General features: G+C 42.5%; 1 protein-coding gene across 30 annotated transcripts in view; it reads right to left on the bottom strand.

Annotated features, from left to right (window-relative positions):
* The window catches only part of AOPEP (aminopeptidase O (putative)), a 377,169-nt gene that overhangs the window by 114,464 nt on the left and 245,509 nt on the right, over positions 1–17,196 (bottom strand). For 28 of the 30 annotated variants that reach the window (XR_011431756.1, XR_011431755.1, XR_011431757.1 and 25 more), the window contains 2 exons: positions 5,471–5,533; positions 5,166–5,240 (listed from right to left, as the gene is read on the bottom strand). Coding sequence is in view for 24 of the 30 variants with exons in the window: in XM_070249063.1 (XP_070105164.1) it covers positions 5,166–5,240; positions 5,471–5,533 (138 nt within the window). In the remaining 6 variants the exon portion in view is untranslated. Of the gene's footprint in view, positions 1–5,165; positions 5,241–5,470; positions 5,534–10,297; positions 11,732–13,730; positions 15,481–17,196 lie in introns of those variants that run through there. The other 2 variants (XM_070249071.1, XM_023627663.2) reach the window with 2 other exon arrangements.

Below are 17,196 nucleotides of genomic sequence, written 5' to 3' on the forward strand. Positions count from 1 at the left end.
GAATTCAATAAATTACGTATTTGTTAGAGATTTACAACAAAAAAAGGGAGACGCACAAGTAAGACCGAGTTCTAAATACTTCAGCAATAAAATAACAAATTGTATATTAACAGCACTGTAATTACTCCTTTTGTTTGGTTTCTTTGTAATTACTTTTAATAAATTACTCTGCCTCCCCCCATCCTTCAAGTAAGTTGTCATCCAAAGGCATAACCAGTACAACACAGGACACAAAGCCACTCACAGCTAGGGAGGGGGGCTGGTGCCTCAAGAGCTGCGACTCATTAGAATCCATGAAGCTTTCCTATGGAGATCAAGTGTCAACGAAGCTATTGTAAGAGATTATACTTATATAAACGTAAACGAGTTATCAATTCTCACTGGGCAAGAGCACCAGCGCCTGGGAAGCCACGCAACACGAATGCTGCCTCCGCTGCGTAACACTGGCTGCTCGTTCCTACCATTTTGCTAAATGCGACATACGTACTTCCCACAAGCTGAAGGGACTCTTGGCTCAGTACTCCTTAAATTCATCTTGTGACATCTTACCAAGCTTTGTATCCTGATGGCTCCATGGTCATGCCTAACATAGTTGCTGTCTGCAGTTACTGGTCCCAGAAAGAGTCAGATAATTTTTATTAGTCTTAAATACTGTTTTCCAAATATAAAACAGACCTTTGTCACAAAAGACAAACAGCAGCATTTTCTTAGTTTAAAATGTATACCTACCTTTACCATGTTGAATATTCCAACATTAGAATTGTAAAAGAATTCTCTTAGAGCATATAAAACTTTAAAGGGAGCAATAAATGTAGCAAAATGCATAAACTCAGTTGGGTTTTACATACAACTTAAAAAATCTGTGAATTATTATTCATACCAACATTACCAGTGACTGCAGTTCAGAATCAAGTGTGTGGAAAGAACAAATGAAATAAAAGTAGAGGGAAAATGCTCCAGAATTTAGGAAGGACATTATCACAAAGAAAATAACTCCAGCATTTTTCTCAAAGACTCAGAAAATAGAATTTATCATTTGGCTCCCACTATAATGGCCAATAAATACTATAAAGTCCACATTTTCACAACTCTCTCTCTAGATTTTTATGTTTCACTTGATATTTCAAGGAAAATTTTACCAAATTTTAAACAATTTTATGCTCAAGAGTATTGTTTTCAGGTTCTGGCAGTGAAGAAGAATTAAGGTAACCCTAAAGGGTGCTTTTGTTGGAAATCATTTGCTAGTGTTCCTTATGACTAACGGTAACAGAGGCCAGACAATTTCAGCCTTACCAAGACCACTCGCCTGGAAGCGAACACACATAAAGGACTGCTCGTTGGTAACAGTAGCCAATCTTAGTCTTGCTGCATTTTCAATGCTTTGAAAGTATGCCAATGAACATTTCTGACATCACCATACATACTTACTGATGGCCAGAAATGAGTATTCTAAAATTTTTTCTGTGAATATTATCAGTTACACATGAAGTGGGAAGGGTACTTCTTTTAAATCTGGAAATTGGAATTTTCTTCCTCTAAAGGAATCATAGGCGATTCATATGTTTTCCTCAAATAAACGATTTCACAAAATATTATTTTACAGTATATCCTAGTCCTTAAAATACTGATAAAATTATTAAAAACTTCATATTATTCTACGTGTATATATTCATAAAAACGTATTACTCCTCAATCCTTGAATGCGACAGATAATTTGTATTTTTCTTTGATTCAGTTAATGATAAAAGCAGAAAAAAAATGTGTGTTCTTCCTCCAAAACCAACAGCTGTTTAGTAAAATCTATTAACGCTATTTTTAAAAATATACATTATACAATTCAATGCTGCAATCACCATTGTTTAAGCTGCCCCTTGCAGAGCAGACTGATCCATTCTTCCTGATTGTTCTTTGTGTAGTTGTTTATGTTCTCCTGGCCTTTCTGTTGCACAAATTATTCAAACCAAATAAAAGGAACTCAAAATAATGAAAAAGGAAAAAATACCATAATGCAAAGAAAACCCATCTAAGGACCAGAAGCAAAAGAGAAGTGAGTTTTGTAATTTAAAATGAAGAAAACAAAAACTGTATAATGGAATTCAGTTATATCAGTGGAAAGAGGGCTAAAGTATGAAGATAAAACAAAATGGAAATAAATGTCAGAGAAGATAGAAGATGATGCACAAGAGAGAATGATGTATCTTCAGGAAGATAAGAAAGGAAAACAGTAGACAGCAGAGCTATCCAGTGGGTGGGTGGGAATGACACAACGCAGAAGAGCCGGCCAAGAAAGGCCGGGGGAACATCTTCCATCACTTCTCCGGTGGTGCCTCTCACTCACTCAGTGCACTTTATTTCCTTATTCGTTATTTTAACCCAGAGCTGAGCACGGGGTAAGTTTGTTTTGCTTCTCCTTCTGAGTTCACCAAAAAACTCAACTAGTATTTCAAGTTACATCAGGCTGTGCCTACTACTTAGCACCTCTGAGATTTTCTTTAAGGGGGAAAACAAACAGCTCCTGTAAGATTACATTCTTTCTGTGTAACTTCTCGCCCAATGCCTGTTTCCACACTCTGGGCTTGTATCACTGCTCTTTGTTTTTCTTCCTCAGGCAGATCAAAAGACTCTGCTTTCCACAAGTCAGTAAAAATTGGAAGAAAAATTTTAAGACCCTAGCATAATTTGGGGGCTTTTAATTTTTTCAATTTTAATTTTTTAGTGAGGTAACACTAGTTCATAACATTATATAAATTTCAGGTGTACATCATTAGATTTCGACTTCCATGTAGACTACATCCGCCCTAGCATAGTTCAATACAGAACAGTTCACTCATCCAGGCTGAATCCTGCACCAGTCCTGAAGATGCAGATAGAAACTCGTTTTCTTTTTCTACAGTAATATAAAATGAACTAAAGCAGGAAATACCATAGTGTTATTTTAATGTTCTAGAAAAATACAGCGGCTGCATGAGAGAAGAAAAAGACTAAGATGCTTCTACTTGCAGCATGGCAGACATTTTAAAAAGGCTATTAAACTCAACAGAAAGTTAACCACCTACATTCCTACTAGTAACAGGTTCAAATCTCAGCAAAAGGTTAACACATGACCTCAGTTTGAATACTCATTACCACACAGAAGTCGATCTGTATTTCAGAATAGACACTTGGGGGCAATCGGGGGCTGCACCTTGGCCACCAGCGCAGGAGAGCTGGCTCTGGGTCTTTCGGAATTTGCTCTCATGCTCTTCCTTGGTGGCTGATTGCACTCCCTTTCACCTCGCGCTTCAAAATATCGCATGCTTTGCCTCAGCGAGCTCCAAACCCTCTCCTAGGCATGACAGGCAAAGCAGTGGGCAAAGGGCTCGGCTGCTGTGCAGAGCCGGGAGGAAAGACTGGAGACGCTGATAGTTAATATTCTCTGATACAACTCAGAAACGTCCCATCTTCTTGCCGTCCCCTCCTCCATCCTCAAAGCTAGTCAGCTTTAAGCTTCATTCCTTGAAAGGAAGTTTGGCATGTTGGTCCCAACCTACTTCATTTTCATATCCTCTTTAAAACTGCTGCCCACATTTTCTAAGAAAAGTCAGCCATGCATCCTCCCTGTAAGCTCCAACACCACGGCCTCCATCAGGGAGAGGCTCTGCGAAGAGCTCCCACTGTGGGGGAGGTAAAATCCTCAGTCCCCTCCCTTCTCATTCTCAGAAGGCAGTGGTCAGATCCTAAGTGTCACAGATACCGTTACTTTTAGTCCACATTTGGACAGTGATGGTACCTAACACTCTGCAAAGATAAGGGCTTCCCCTTCTATAGATGATATGCCGTGCGTTTGGATAATCTTATCTTTGGTTTTAAAAAAAAAATAGCTACAAAATATTTTTTTTTAAACACTAAGCGAGCCGTAATTATTCTTCCATCTTTGGACATTTTATGATCTCATTCATCGCCTCACATTTAAAAAAGACCTAAAGTATGAAAGGTAAACAAATACAACCTACCATAACACGGTGAAGTATGGTCAGAAAACTGAAGTCTGTTCATTGTGACACCTTTTCCTATTACCGTTGAACTAAAGTAACAACTATGACTCTTTAAAAAGGGAAGGGCTGTAGTGCCACTTTTCACACACTGAAGGTCTAGCTGCAAATGCCTATACTCCTAGGCCAGTTCTTTTTACAATTCTCTTAGAAGCTACCCTTGGTGCCCTCAAACGCACTCTGAAATGTTGGTGTCACCTTCATAATGATGTGCTTTGTGCACGCTCTCGGACACTGCAATGCCCATACTAAGGCAACACATCACAGAAGTTGGCAGCAATGCTATCAGCAAGAATTTGGCTTCAGAATCAGGAGTGATTCATCATACATTCTAGCAACAGAAAAACAACAGGCCGCTATTTTAATCCCTTGGTGCTATCAAGAATCAAAAAACGGGAAAATAATTAACCAAAAGCAACAAAAATCATACCTGCTGTAACATTTTTGTAGAAATATTATTCACTTTTAAGAATTTTCAATAAAAGTCACTTAGAAAACAGATTACTTACCTTATTTCATAATATTTATTACAATGACAAATCAACTTTTAACTTAATACGACTTCAGGAAAATAGGTAGTCCAAACTTCTGCAAAGTAACCTGTTGGAATTCTAAATTCAGGAAAACAATTTCTCATTTGCTTTACAGTAAACAAAATTCCTCCTAGTGTTTCAAAAGTCATCCACTTCTTCCATCTTCTCCCTCCATTTTTGAGATGTCTCTAAAATCTGAATGAGTGAGCGTGCCGCTCTATCTATCACAACCAGAGACGTCTGACACTGTGGGCGATTTATTCAGAACACCCCCACCCTGTTTTCAGAGACCCTAAGACCGCCATAGTAAATACGACTGGTCTAATATAAGAATGGAGCCCACTTACGTCCTGCTGCTCTAAGGAGCAGGAAACAAATCTCCATCCCAGGTCGTTCTCACTTCACGAGAACAGAGGATGTTGACAATCACTAGGAATACCAACCAACGTTTCCATAGAACTCTTAACGTAAATTTACGGCTTACTGTACATTTAAATAAAACTTTTTAAAAAATGCTGCTCTATTGTGTGACCCAGTCCGGGGGGCAGACGGGGAGACTGAGCGAGAACTCCACCCGGCGCGCTCTCGCGGGGAGCCCTACCTTCTCAAACACTTCTTCGGTCTCCCTTCGTTTTCGTTTTCGGGGTCTCCGGTTCACTCGAATCCATTTCGCGACCTGCAGTGGAAAGACCACGGAGCACTTTAAACAGGACGACGGGCCCCGAGGGCCGCCCGACAGCCTCGCCCCGCGCGCTCCCGCACCCTCCGGGGCCCGCAGGGGCCTGGGCCGCGCGGGGAGCGCGAGCCTCGCCCGTGGCCTCGCCCGCCGCCCCCTCGGGCGCGCCCCGGGGCAGGGCCGTGCGCCGCGGCCAGGGCGCCGAGGACTGCCCGCCCGCCCGCACTCACCTCGGCGCTCACTCGCCGCGCCAGCCCGCACGCCGCCGCGGCCCCGCGCTCCCTCTGCAGCGGCTGCGGGGAAGGGACAGAGTCAAGTTTACCCGGGGCCGCCAGCCCCTCCCCGCCCCCGCCCCGGCGCGCCGCCCCGTACCTCGCCGGCGGCAGGTGAGCGCGCAGCGGGCGCCGCGGCCCGGCCGGCCCTCCGGGAGCCGCGGGCGCTCGGGGCCGCAACCCCTCCGGCGGCAGGCGGCGGGCGGCGGGCGGCGGGCGGCGCCGGCGGGGGCGGGGCCTGCCTTAAAGGTATAGCCGCCGCGCCGCGCTCCCCGCAGGTCGCCCCCGCCCAGCCGGCGCGCCCGCTATTTTATTGTTCTCTTCGCGAACATCTCTCGTGCTCGTCCTGGGTCCGGCCCGCGTCCGCGCTCCCGCGCCCTCCCACGCCGGGCCGATCCGGGCGCGCACACCTTACCTTTCCAGCTCCCGCCTGCGGACCCCTGGGTATCCGCGAACGGGTTTCGTGGCCCCCGCGGGAGCAGAAGTGCTGCCCGGCCGCAGTGGAAAAGGCTTAGCTCGAGAAGCGCCCCCACCCCCGCAGCCAGCCTGAACTCACTCCTCGGGTCAGAAACCTAGGTGTCCAGATGGCCGTCGCGTAGGGCAAGGAACTTTCCTAATGGACTTTTCTCCGGGAATGGAGTAGATGCCATTAAATAGACATTTTTCAACGACCCTCTCCGGACTCCGCGGCGGTGGCAGGTGACCTCTTGGGGGAGAAGCCGGGAGCTTCTCCGGGAGTAAAAGGCGAGCCCCGTGCTCCGCCCGCGCGTCGCCGGAGCCAACGGACTCTGGCTCAGCGCAGCCGGCGCTGCATTCGCCCGGCCCGTGGACCCCCAACGCGACTGAGTAGAATTCCATAAGGGGACAATCTGTCCTCATAATTAGGGAGAAAGTTTCCACCTAGCTTACAAAAGTGTGCGATATCCCCAAGTTTTTCTGATCCCCAAAAGGCGTTTTTCCCATCCGCATGAGAAGTTGGTTGAAGCAGACCAGGGGTGAGCGCTTGGGGAGAAGAGTCGGGTCGCACTCCTGTTTGCTGATCTTGACCATCCCTTTAACTTTATCACATTTCTTTAAAGAAAATCTGTCTTGCTGTCTCTTTATTGCTCCTCCATCCTTCTTTCAAGATCAAAAGCGTTAGATCAAAGCCAAGATCAAACTCACTACTTTAAATAGAAGCAACTCTGCCGTGGAGTATTTTACACAAAGAAGAGCTTCTTAATGGAGACATCAGAGTGGAAAACTTTATTTTATCCCTTCATCCCATATTCATAACTAGACTACTTAAAATTACATTGATGATGCGCTTCTATTTCCTAAAATAAACAAGTCTGCTCAAATGGGGGATTCTTGACTTAGTGTTTGTGTTTCCAGGAATACAAAACAAAAACTAACTCTAGAGAGTTAGACATATTTACCATTTTGTATCATTGCTAGCTAAGTGCTATGAAATGCATACTCATTTGCTAAATATTTTTCAGTGTTGTCGAATAATGTACAACCATCATATACAATTTTTCTGCTGTAAAAGAAATGCATAAAAATAGTTAATGGCCCTGCAAATCTTGGGTGCACGTACACATAGGCAGGTAAAAATTACAAATGATGCAGTGGATTATGCAGAGCTGCTTAATTTTAAATGGAAATAAAACTTTGAACTATCTAAGCTTCCATGCTACTAATAGTTTCAGAATCAATAGAAATCTATCACTGGCTGACATTTCCCTTACCCACTCTAGTTTTTTACCTTGGGAATTCACTATCCCTAAGAACTCTGATAGGAACAGTTCAATGTACTAAAACAGTGCTTCCTAAATGGACTTTTCTTAAGTGTCCTCTTTGTTGATTCATCAACAATTTTAAAACGTGTAGTCTTAGAACAAAAAAATAAAAATAAATTCCAACAATCCAGTAGCAGGAATAAAGGTAACTACTGCAAATTAAATCTTATACATACAGACTTCTATGAAAATCTGTTGTTACAGCTGGGTAGTTACTACTTGAAGGTTTTTCCCCCCCTTATAATTCTCATCCGGTTGAAGTCTCAAATACACACACACACACACGCACACGCACACGCACACGCCATCGGTCCTCACTCTCTAAATGCCATAGAGTCAGTGTAAAGATCTTAGGAACTGAGACCTGGGAACCTCATCTTGCTGCCACTGACGCTCTCCTTTCTTCCCAGCACCCAGTTCATGGAGAACCTAACAGTTTTGGCAGAAGCTGAGCAAAAGAGACATCCTACTGTCACTCTCCTCCTCTAGGACTTTGGGTAGCAAAAGCTGTGGTCCATTCTAAGTGCCTCTTGACTCTGTCTCCTACTTTGTGCTCTTGCCCTCCCACCCCCACTCCCAGAATCAATCCTCGACAGAGAACCAGAATGATATTTAAGAAGGTAGTTCAAATAATATCACTTCACTTTATTGAGAATGCATTTCCTTCTCTTCTTTGCCTGGCTGGCTCCTGCTTATTCTCTAGTTTTCGGCTTAAATAACACTTCTCCAGAAAGGTCTTTTCTCACTCCCACATCCAAATTGTGTCACCCCACTATTCTTTCTAATAGCATCCTATTTATTTTCTTTAAAGTGCTTATATTTTGTAGCTATTTTAAAATTTCTACTTTTAATTATACTTTATTTTTTAGAGCAATTGGAAAAATTTGTGCAGAAAACACAGAGTTGCCCAACATAACACACAATTTCCTTTATTATTAACATCTTGCATTAGTTGGGGCATTTGTTACAAGTGATGAACCAATATTTGATACATTATTATTAACTAAAGTCCATATTTTATATTAGAGTTCATTCTTTGTGTTGTACAGTTCTGTTATAGCTATTTTTTATTAATTTATTGATTGTCTATTTCACCAACTGGACTCTAAGGCCCAGGAAGAAAAATATGCCACCTATTTTGTTCTTGACTTTTGCCCAGTCACTAAAAACACTGCCTGGTACACAGTAGATGCTCAGTCAATCTGTAAAGTAAGTGAATGGAAGGAAAAGGAACCAATGACCGGATGAATGGCAGATGAAATTTGAAGGACGGGAGTCTTAAGATGAAGATCTTTCTAATTAACTTCTGTTTGTTTCTCTACTAAAATACCTTAATTTGTAAAGAGCAAAGAATTGTGCATTTTTTTAAAAGAGAGACCATGGGACATCAGTTACATTGCCAGAGTACTTCTAAAATGACCTTTAAAAAAAAAAAAAATAGAAATGAGAAACAAAGGTTCCTAATTCCTTCATATATTAATCACTAAAATTATATTCCAAAATGGTGCTAGGAGCTGAATTGAATCTAGAATGAAATGTTGACATATTGCACGACACTGGGAAAATATTCTTTTTGACTGTGTTCAAGATAGCCTCAACACATTTCTGCTTTTGTGTCCCTAAATCCCCTTTCTTCAGGGGCTGACCCCGTGAAGGGACGGGAAGGGACGATGGAGGGAGACTCCTTGTTAAAACTGGGCTTCTGTGGTTGGAGGTAGATAGTCTAATACTCATCTTTGAGAATGTGGTGAAAGCACTTCAAAGCTATCTTTTAAAAACATATTTTCTGTGTGAATTATATCTTTAAAAACGCTTCGTCTAGTAGAGATGCAAGTTTGAAAAGGAAGTTGTTGTAAGAAACTCTCTTGTCCAAGCAGTTTATAATAGCTGAAGACAATTTCAGAGGCTGAGGAAAATGCCATTGTTTTAAAATAAAAGCATTACTTAACCTAGTGGCTGAAGATTACTTTTGGAGGGAAAACCTTTGTCTACTTTCTCCTTCTTTTTAGTTGAGAGGAAAGGACTCCTTTCCCTGGAGAGTGACAGTCATACCAACTTCACACTGTTAACATGTGTGTGTCCCTGCAATGAGGCACAATCCAGAGGAACGAGGAGCAGTCACCCAGAAGGCGGAAAGGGCAAACAAGGGGAGCCCTTTAATTAGCCCAACAGCCTCAGATGGTAAACTACACTCTTCTGGGCACAGCAGAGGGAAAACTATCTGGTATAAGAAGTCAAAAGACCTTTTAACACCAAACAAGCTGGAGAGGTCCAGAGCTTTTGCTGGTTTCAGAAAGGCTCTATAGCCAACATATATTCGGGGTCAATTAAAAAGTGCGAGTCTACACAGGACTGAAAATAAAATCAAGGTTAGTTTAAGTTGCAAATAACAAGTAAAGATTAGAGGCAAAGTTATCAAAATATTATGCCTTTAAATTTTGCTCCATTGTTTTAAAATATAACATTCCTTTATTTGATTTTAGAAAAATTGTAATTTGTATTATTGCCCATTTTGTCTCTGTGTTAGAATGAATGCCTAATTTCCTTCTGAAGAGGATCTTGGCCCTGCCAAATGGACCTCATAGTGGAAGTCTTTATAAAGCATAATTGTCAAAAAAGGAAATCCATCCCGCATTTGCTCTGCAGTGAACTAGCTAACCAAACCTCTTCCTCTTAGTAACCATAGCCCTGAACCACTTTTGCTCAAAAGCTTTTAGAGCTTGCCTGAGGGAACATGCTCAGTTCTTCCGTCTTGACCCCCTCAGAGAACCTGATGAAGCTTTAGCTATCAGCTATTGGCTCCCTAGAAAAAGCGCCGCCCCTTTTCAGAGTTGTGAAGATCAAATCACACACCAGTCATCAGAAGGTTCACAGGTTTTTCTGATGCCCAAACTCCTATCCTAGATCCTCTAAGATCCTCTTGGATTACGGCAGACCACCGTACAGCTGGCACTGGGCTGCGTCTTACTGGTGCTCTGTGAAATTCCTGTTAGTGCATTATGTTCTGGTAAGAAGCCATCAACCTTTATTGAGGTGCATTATAAGAAACAGCCCCATAAAATCCATCACAATGTTTACTGTAAGGACGGTTTTAGAGCGTTGTTTATTACATTAAATAGTAATTTTCTGTGAGGACCCGCAGGAAAACTTCTCCTGGGTATCAACATCAAGAAGAGTCGGACTTAGGCAACTGGCTTGTTTCATCTCATGAACACTGCAAATTGATCCCTTTTCCCTCTTCTAGAAAGCTCTGTGACCCTCCTCTAAGCCAAGTAGAGGAACTTCAGGGGATGCATATTGTATGCTAATTTAATTCCTGGCCTCATCTTCTTTTCCTACCATTATTTTCACGTTGCTTCATTTTTCTTAATTTATTTTTATCATGCCATATTTTGCTTTGGAAGCTGCCTTAACTCTGTTTTGGACAGGAGGAATATGAATAAATAAAATATTATGGGTTTATTTCTTTTTTCTGTAATTTTCTTTTTCTTTTTTGGGGGGAGGAGGGGGTCTGGAAAAGTTTTATGGTTTGAGTATTTCTGCCCGATAACAATACTTAGAAGTGCAGAGTAGAAGGTAAGCAAGTATGCTTATACCTAATTATAAAAATCAAGGAGAAGAACTGTTAAAAGATGAAACCAAAAATAAATATAACACTATACGAACATCACACAGGACTGATATAAAAATGTTAACCAACCAAGTATTTTATCTCTTTTGATATCAAAACCAGAGGAAATGGGCTTCGATTGCAGGAAGAAGAATGTGAATTGGACATATGGCTAGGTTATTCACTTAACAAACATGTTGAGTGCCTCCTACAAAACAGAGCCCCAGACTTGGTGAACACAACGATGAACAGACATCATCCCGGGGGGTCCTCAGGACATGGTGGACTAGGCAGGAAAGCGGCATGGTGTAAGCAGCGTGCGACAGCCTGGCTGGGTTTGAATCCAGGCTCTGCCACATTAGCTGTAAGCTCTCTCTAAGCTCTTTCTCACAGAGTTGTGAAGATCAAATGACACCTGTGGTGTGCTTACAGTAGGAGGCAGCTGTTATTTATAAAATTCTAGACTACTGGAACACAACGTCACTAGAAGCTGGAGGGAAGTGACCTGAAGACAGACGAGTCCTGAAGGGCTGCGTGTGCCAGGGAACCTCAGCACTGGGAGGAAAAACCAGAGTGGCCAGTTTGTACAGGACTCAGCAGTTTACAAAGTGCGTCTTGCTCCTCACAGTCTCATCTTCAGGACGAAGACACTGATCTCAGGGAATTTCAGTACCTTCGGTGCTCCGTACTGTGGAGCTTCGAGCCCCAGCTGGAAATGCAGTGCTCTTCCTACTCCAGCACTAGAGCTTAGGGAACATCCAGCACACCGCCTCACTTCAAATATTTGCTTATAATGTGGATCAGCTCAACCTCAGAGCAAAACACAGCCTGTAAAATATAATCCCACCCCGTAAAAGTCTATGGACAGAGCCATTTGAGGAAAGAGATACTAGTATATGCCCTCAGCACCGGTACGACTGCACTTCTCCACAGGAGCTTCACATGCATGCACACCGGAACCTCAGAGTTTCACAGGTGAAATATAAAACTACAGGGTGGCTTTAGATCAGTGCTTCCCACCCTGCCTGCTATGAAAATCACCTAGGAGGTGCACCAATCCTAATGCCCAGGTGGCACTCAGGCCACTTACATTCACAGTGCTGAGCTTGGGACCCAGGAGTCAGTCATTTTTAAGGTCCCCTCCCGACCCCCTAGTGATTCCAATGTGCAGACTGGTTTAGATCATTTTAATGATGACCCATCTCTAACTGGTTACTATGAAGAAATTCCAGATGTTTGGGAGACATCTAAATTTTAAGGTCAATGCCACAGAGGACTACCACCCATTATGTTCTATTACGATAAGTCCCTTTGGGCAGATGGCAGACACAGTGCTGGGCAGATGGGCTGTCGGGCTGACCCAAGATAGCATTTCCTATAGCTTACACTTAGGGATTAACTTCTGGGCAAGAGCAATTAAGCATACACACAAAAGAACTAAAAAGAAGTGAAAGATCTCAACACTAACCCAGAAGGGAGGCAAGAATGGATGGATATTTGACTTTTTTAGAGTTTTTTCCAGGTTCACGGTTAATGCAATTCTGAATCCTGAGTGAACAGACCATAGATCCTTGTCTTCAGGTCACCAGATTGTAGTGCTGAGCTGGAAGGCTATATACATGAGGTGGTATTCCCCATTCATCCCCTGTTGACAATGTTCTAATTATGTCAATGGCTGCCACCCATTCCCTGGAAACAGTCATTTTGCTTCTGGAAGATGGCTGACTTGGATTAGGGGACAGTGTGTACCAACAGAAAAGACCCTCTGCCACATGCAAAAGCTACTGTTCCACACAGGAAGCAATGGGTTGACTTCCTTGAGTCTTGGGCACAATGCTCTAACCAAATGGGCTTCTTTATTTAGAAAAGACAGACACTACATTGATGCTATAGGAAAATCACTGTGGCAAAATGCCTTAAAAAAATATTAGTTACTAATTAAAAACACAAAACATATATGTTAACATTTCACTAGTTTGAAAAGCAAACGCTCATGTCTAGGTCCCTTTGGTTATTCCCTAAGATGGAGTGGGTGACATGGAATGTCCCTGCTCCACGGTGCCTTTAAAGGAGGCTAGGCATTGGGAGTCTGTGGCCCCTGGCATGTCTGTTTTTCTTTTTCCATCATGTCTATTTTTAAAAATCTTGGCACTCAGACTAGGCTGCCTATCATCTGGCCTCACAAAGGAACCCAATGAAGTCACAATTTGCAAACAAGAGGAACGGGCCTGAATCATCCTACCTCTGTTAAGAAGTAAGATCACACACACACACACACACACACACACACACACACACACAGTAAGGAAAGTTTATCATAATCGGGGTGGGGGGGGGGCGGGGAGTTGCCATCCCAAATAAAATAATATATGAGAAAGAGCTATTTTCCAGAATGTTTGCTCACCAAACATTTAGATCCATACAAGAAGAGTTCCAGGAAAACAATGGGAAGGGCCAGAATTAATTGGCTGCTAATCTCTTTACTCTTTGTAGGATGTTTCCTCCAGCCGTGGATTAAATCAATGTTAATGCTACACAGGCCCGGCTGTGTCCATATTAGGAAAGCCCTAGCTCACATCTCTCTCTCTCTCTGTGGAAAAAGGATCTGTCCTCCTTCCCTTCCCTCTGCTTCCACCCCTGTGTGTGGAGGTGGGAGAGCAGGAGCCGGGGAATGTGAACTTGATCCAGCATTGGTCAGCCAAGCAGCAAACTTCATTGTTCTTTAGATACCAAACATAACTTCTTTCTATTAGGGATAAAGCCAGTCATTCTGCACACAACATAGCTTTTGTGCTCAGTAGCATAAGAGATGGAAAAGAACCACAAAGAACGTTAGAGCTTTATTAGACCATCATAAACACCTCCTAACATGCAGAATTTAAGAATCCACCCAGTTACTTTACATTCATATTAATATTAGGCATGTTATACTCTCTGAGCCCTAACACTCTTCCGGTCATTTGATTACTTAATAATTATGAATTTCAATTTATAGTGCAAATACTATGGTCTGTTTTAGCTTTGCCTTCTATTTGAGCATCTCTTATGTCACTGCCCTGCTCTCTAAGGTTCAAGGGCAATGGCAATCATGCCAATGTACAACCAAATGTGCTGCTGCTGTTTTTAAGAGCTGTCCTATGAATATGGCTTAACTATCTCTGTACAAAGTCACGTGTAACGGGAAATACACATTGAGAAACTAGACTCAGGCACCTTCTCTCCTTGCCTAGAAGCTATGTGACCTTGGGTATGTCACCCAAAGTCTCGGAGCACATGAAATGGAGATAATGCTATCTGCCTCACAGATCTGTGAGAGCTGTGGTGAAGATGAAATGACATAGCACACAAAGCAAGAGGCACAAAGTAGACCAATAAATTTTAATTCTCTTCCTCTTTCCCCTCAGCAACAAAAGCCTGTCTGGTATTTTGAACTTAACTAAACTTTCAAAGGTCTCAAAATAACTGAGTTGTGACATCATAATAAAAGCCTGACGTGACCACCACACAGAATCGATGCCATTGGATGGAGCCTGCAGAGACACAACACGTCTCAGCCGCTGCAAACAAGGAGCTGTCCCTTTCTGAAGGACTGGTGGACACAAGGAAGCAAGTTCTCTCTCTTACATGCTTTCTTATAAAGGAGATCATTCCGTGTCTAGTCCCATCTCACTCAAAACAATAAGCCCTCCATTGTTACAAAAAGATCACAAAATGAAACTTGATATTTCTACATTGTTCTTTGAAGGTACCAGCAGGACCAGGTGTTAGATGCAAAAAACCCCTGCTAAAATCCTAATAGTAGCTACATGCATTTAAAGCCAATGTAATCTGAAGAACTTGGACTTTTCAATTAGACAGACTTGCTTTTCAGTTTCCTCATCTATAAAATGGGTATAACAATAATGTCTATCTTATAGAGCTGTGACCAGAAGAAATAAATAGCTATTAAGTATAAAGCACTTAGCATTGACCTTACTCAGAAAAATGATAGCCTTTTCTTTCATTCTGGATGTTCTAATATGGAAAATAGTATACCCCCATATACTTGGGGGTGGGGAAAGAGAAGGATTAAATGAAAAATATAATTCTAAGAGAGTTACACAACATATATATTCTTGGATTTACCCATTTACAGCTTCATTCAATAGAAGCATTTATGCAAAACCCAGGCAGACATCCCTCAATTACAAAACCAAGGACAGTGATGAAGAAGTACAATTTGAGGAAGAGAGAGCCAGTGAGAACTCCGGAGTAGCCAACTCTGTAATAACTGCAACTAAGAAGAGTCTTAAAGAGGACGCATCCTCGCTTGGCCGCATGGGACATGAAAAGAGACGGCACGCACAACTGAGGAGGAAGGAAGAGAACACCAAGAGAAAGAAGATGGAGTACCTGGAGAAAAGGCCAGAGGAGCCGCTGGACGGGGAGGCGACTTCTCCCCATGGAACAGGCCACAGGGGAGCAGGCCTTCTCTCCAGTCCAATCTCAACATCACTTGTTGCCCTAGGGCCTCAGTCCCCACTTCTGATGTCTTGACTCTGGCCTCCCTTCCGTGCATTTTCATGCCAATAAAGTTGCTGAAATTAAGAATTGAGTTGTGAAGCTTTCTGGCATAAATAATGTCATATTGTAAAGTCGGGGCTCATAACAACCAGTATGCCCTTAACACTCTTAAGAAAAACCATCTGATCTATATAGCCCTCGATGTGCTTTGAAATTTCCCTTGGCCTACAAAGGAAAATATTTTTAGCATGTAGCACACTTTGTAACAGACATATAAATGCACTGAAAATATAATTTTAGGAAAGCATCTGGGTTTGATCATTTCTTGTTATACCTCAATCCCAAATACATTCTACTTTCTCAATATAAGGAACAGTGCAACGTTCTGCTACAACCTAAGCAGCCATCACTGTGGCAATTTCTCATAAACATTTCATTACTGGATCTGTTTGTTTTTATTTTTAAAGGAGCAAATACTCTAATGATTTAAATATAAAAGCAGCATAAAAAATAAGGTGCTCCTTCTGGAGCATTTGGCCATGTTTTCCCCTCCTTCAAAAGGCAACCTGGAACTCACTCGACGTTTTTCCCCAAAGTCATTTAGGCAACAGACATAAACAAGTACTTATTTTTATGTCTCAAAATATATGCTAGAAATAACAGCTGCCACTGTCCAAGGTAAAACTCACCTGTAGTTTTTATTGATCTGCAGGAATATCGAGACAGTGACAACTCTAGCAAAATTTTTTTCATCTCCTGCTGGTAAAACTGGTTAATATCTGTGAATAACTGATTTGAATTAGAAGCAAATGCCTATTCTTCAATGATCAACCAGCATAAATGCTCTTGTAGATTGATTATTACTTAAGATTTCTCTCAATAATCTTTCAAATGGCAATTTTCAAGTGGGAGAGAAGAGAAATGCACAGAGTTTCTTGGGAGTATATGTTTGTAAAACACCACTCAGGATGAAGTGAAACTTATGAAAACTCTCTCAATACCACTCCAAACTAAGGGGAAGTTTTCAGTCTGAAGGCAGTTCAGCAGACTCTCAGGGAGAAAAGGCAGAGACTTAGAGGAAAAGTAACTTTCCTCTTCTCAGAGATGAGCTCAGGCCTCAGCGAGGTACCAGGCACAGCATGTAGTGACACGAGGTGCAAAGTGGCTCTGGCCTTCACCCAGGCCATCTCCCCTCATTCCCCAAAGAAGCAGTGAGGACTCAGAGAAGGCAAGTGGCTCGCCCACGGCCACACAGCTTAATGATGTAAGGCTGCCTCCAAAGTTGCACCTAATGTCTCAATCGCCTCCTTCATCCACTATAGGATTAAGCTTGCAGAACAAAACTTCACTGCAGCGCACTCTGTGAATACAGCAATTTGGATATAACACACTGACTCTCCTCCTCCACCATCCTCCACTCTTGCTCATTAACCTCAAAATAATGCAGCCTTGCATTTTATGCATCAAATTGTCTGGACCCCACTTAGAGTGCAATGGTGGTGCTTATAACGAGACAGGATCAGAAGCAGAAAACCCTGAGCTTGTGAAGGCCAAGCTAGAGGACTGACCTGGAAGGACAGGGTCTTCTGCTGAAGGAGCTGAACACATTCATTACCGAGCATCAATAAATCATGGACAACTGCCACACAGAGAGACGTGTGTGATGTGAATGCTGTCCTGGTTAAGCACATGTTTGGATCTGGGCAGTTTGACAATCACTGACCGTCAGTGACCTGTGATACACTTGCTGGCTGGCCACCACCAGGCTGTGCCCCTGTCACTCTCCCGCT

The sequence above is a fragment of the Equus caballus genome, chromosome 23, assembly GCF_041296265.1.
Source record: "Equus caballus isolate H_3958 breed thoroughbred chromosome 23, TB-T2T, whole genome shotgun sequence".
NCBI classification, from domain to species: Eukaryota; Metazoa; Chordata; class Mammalia; order Perissodactyla; family Equidae; genus Equus; species Equus caballus.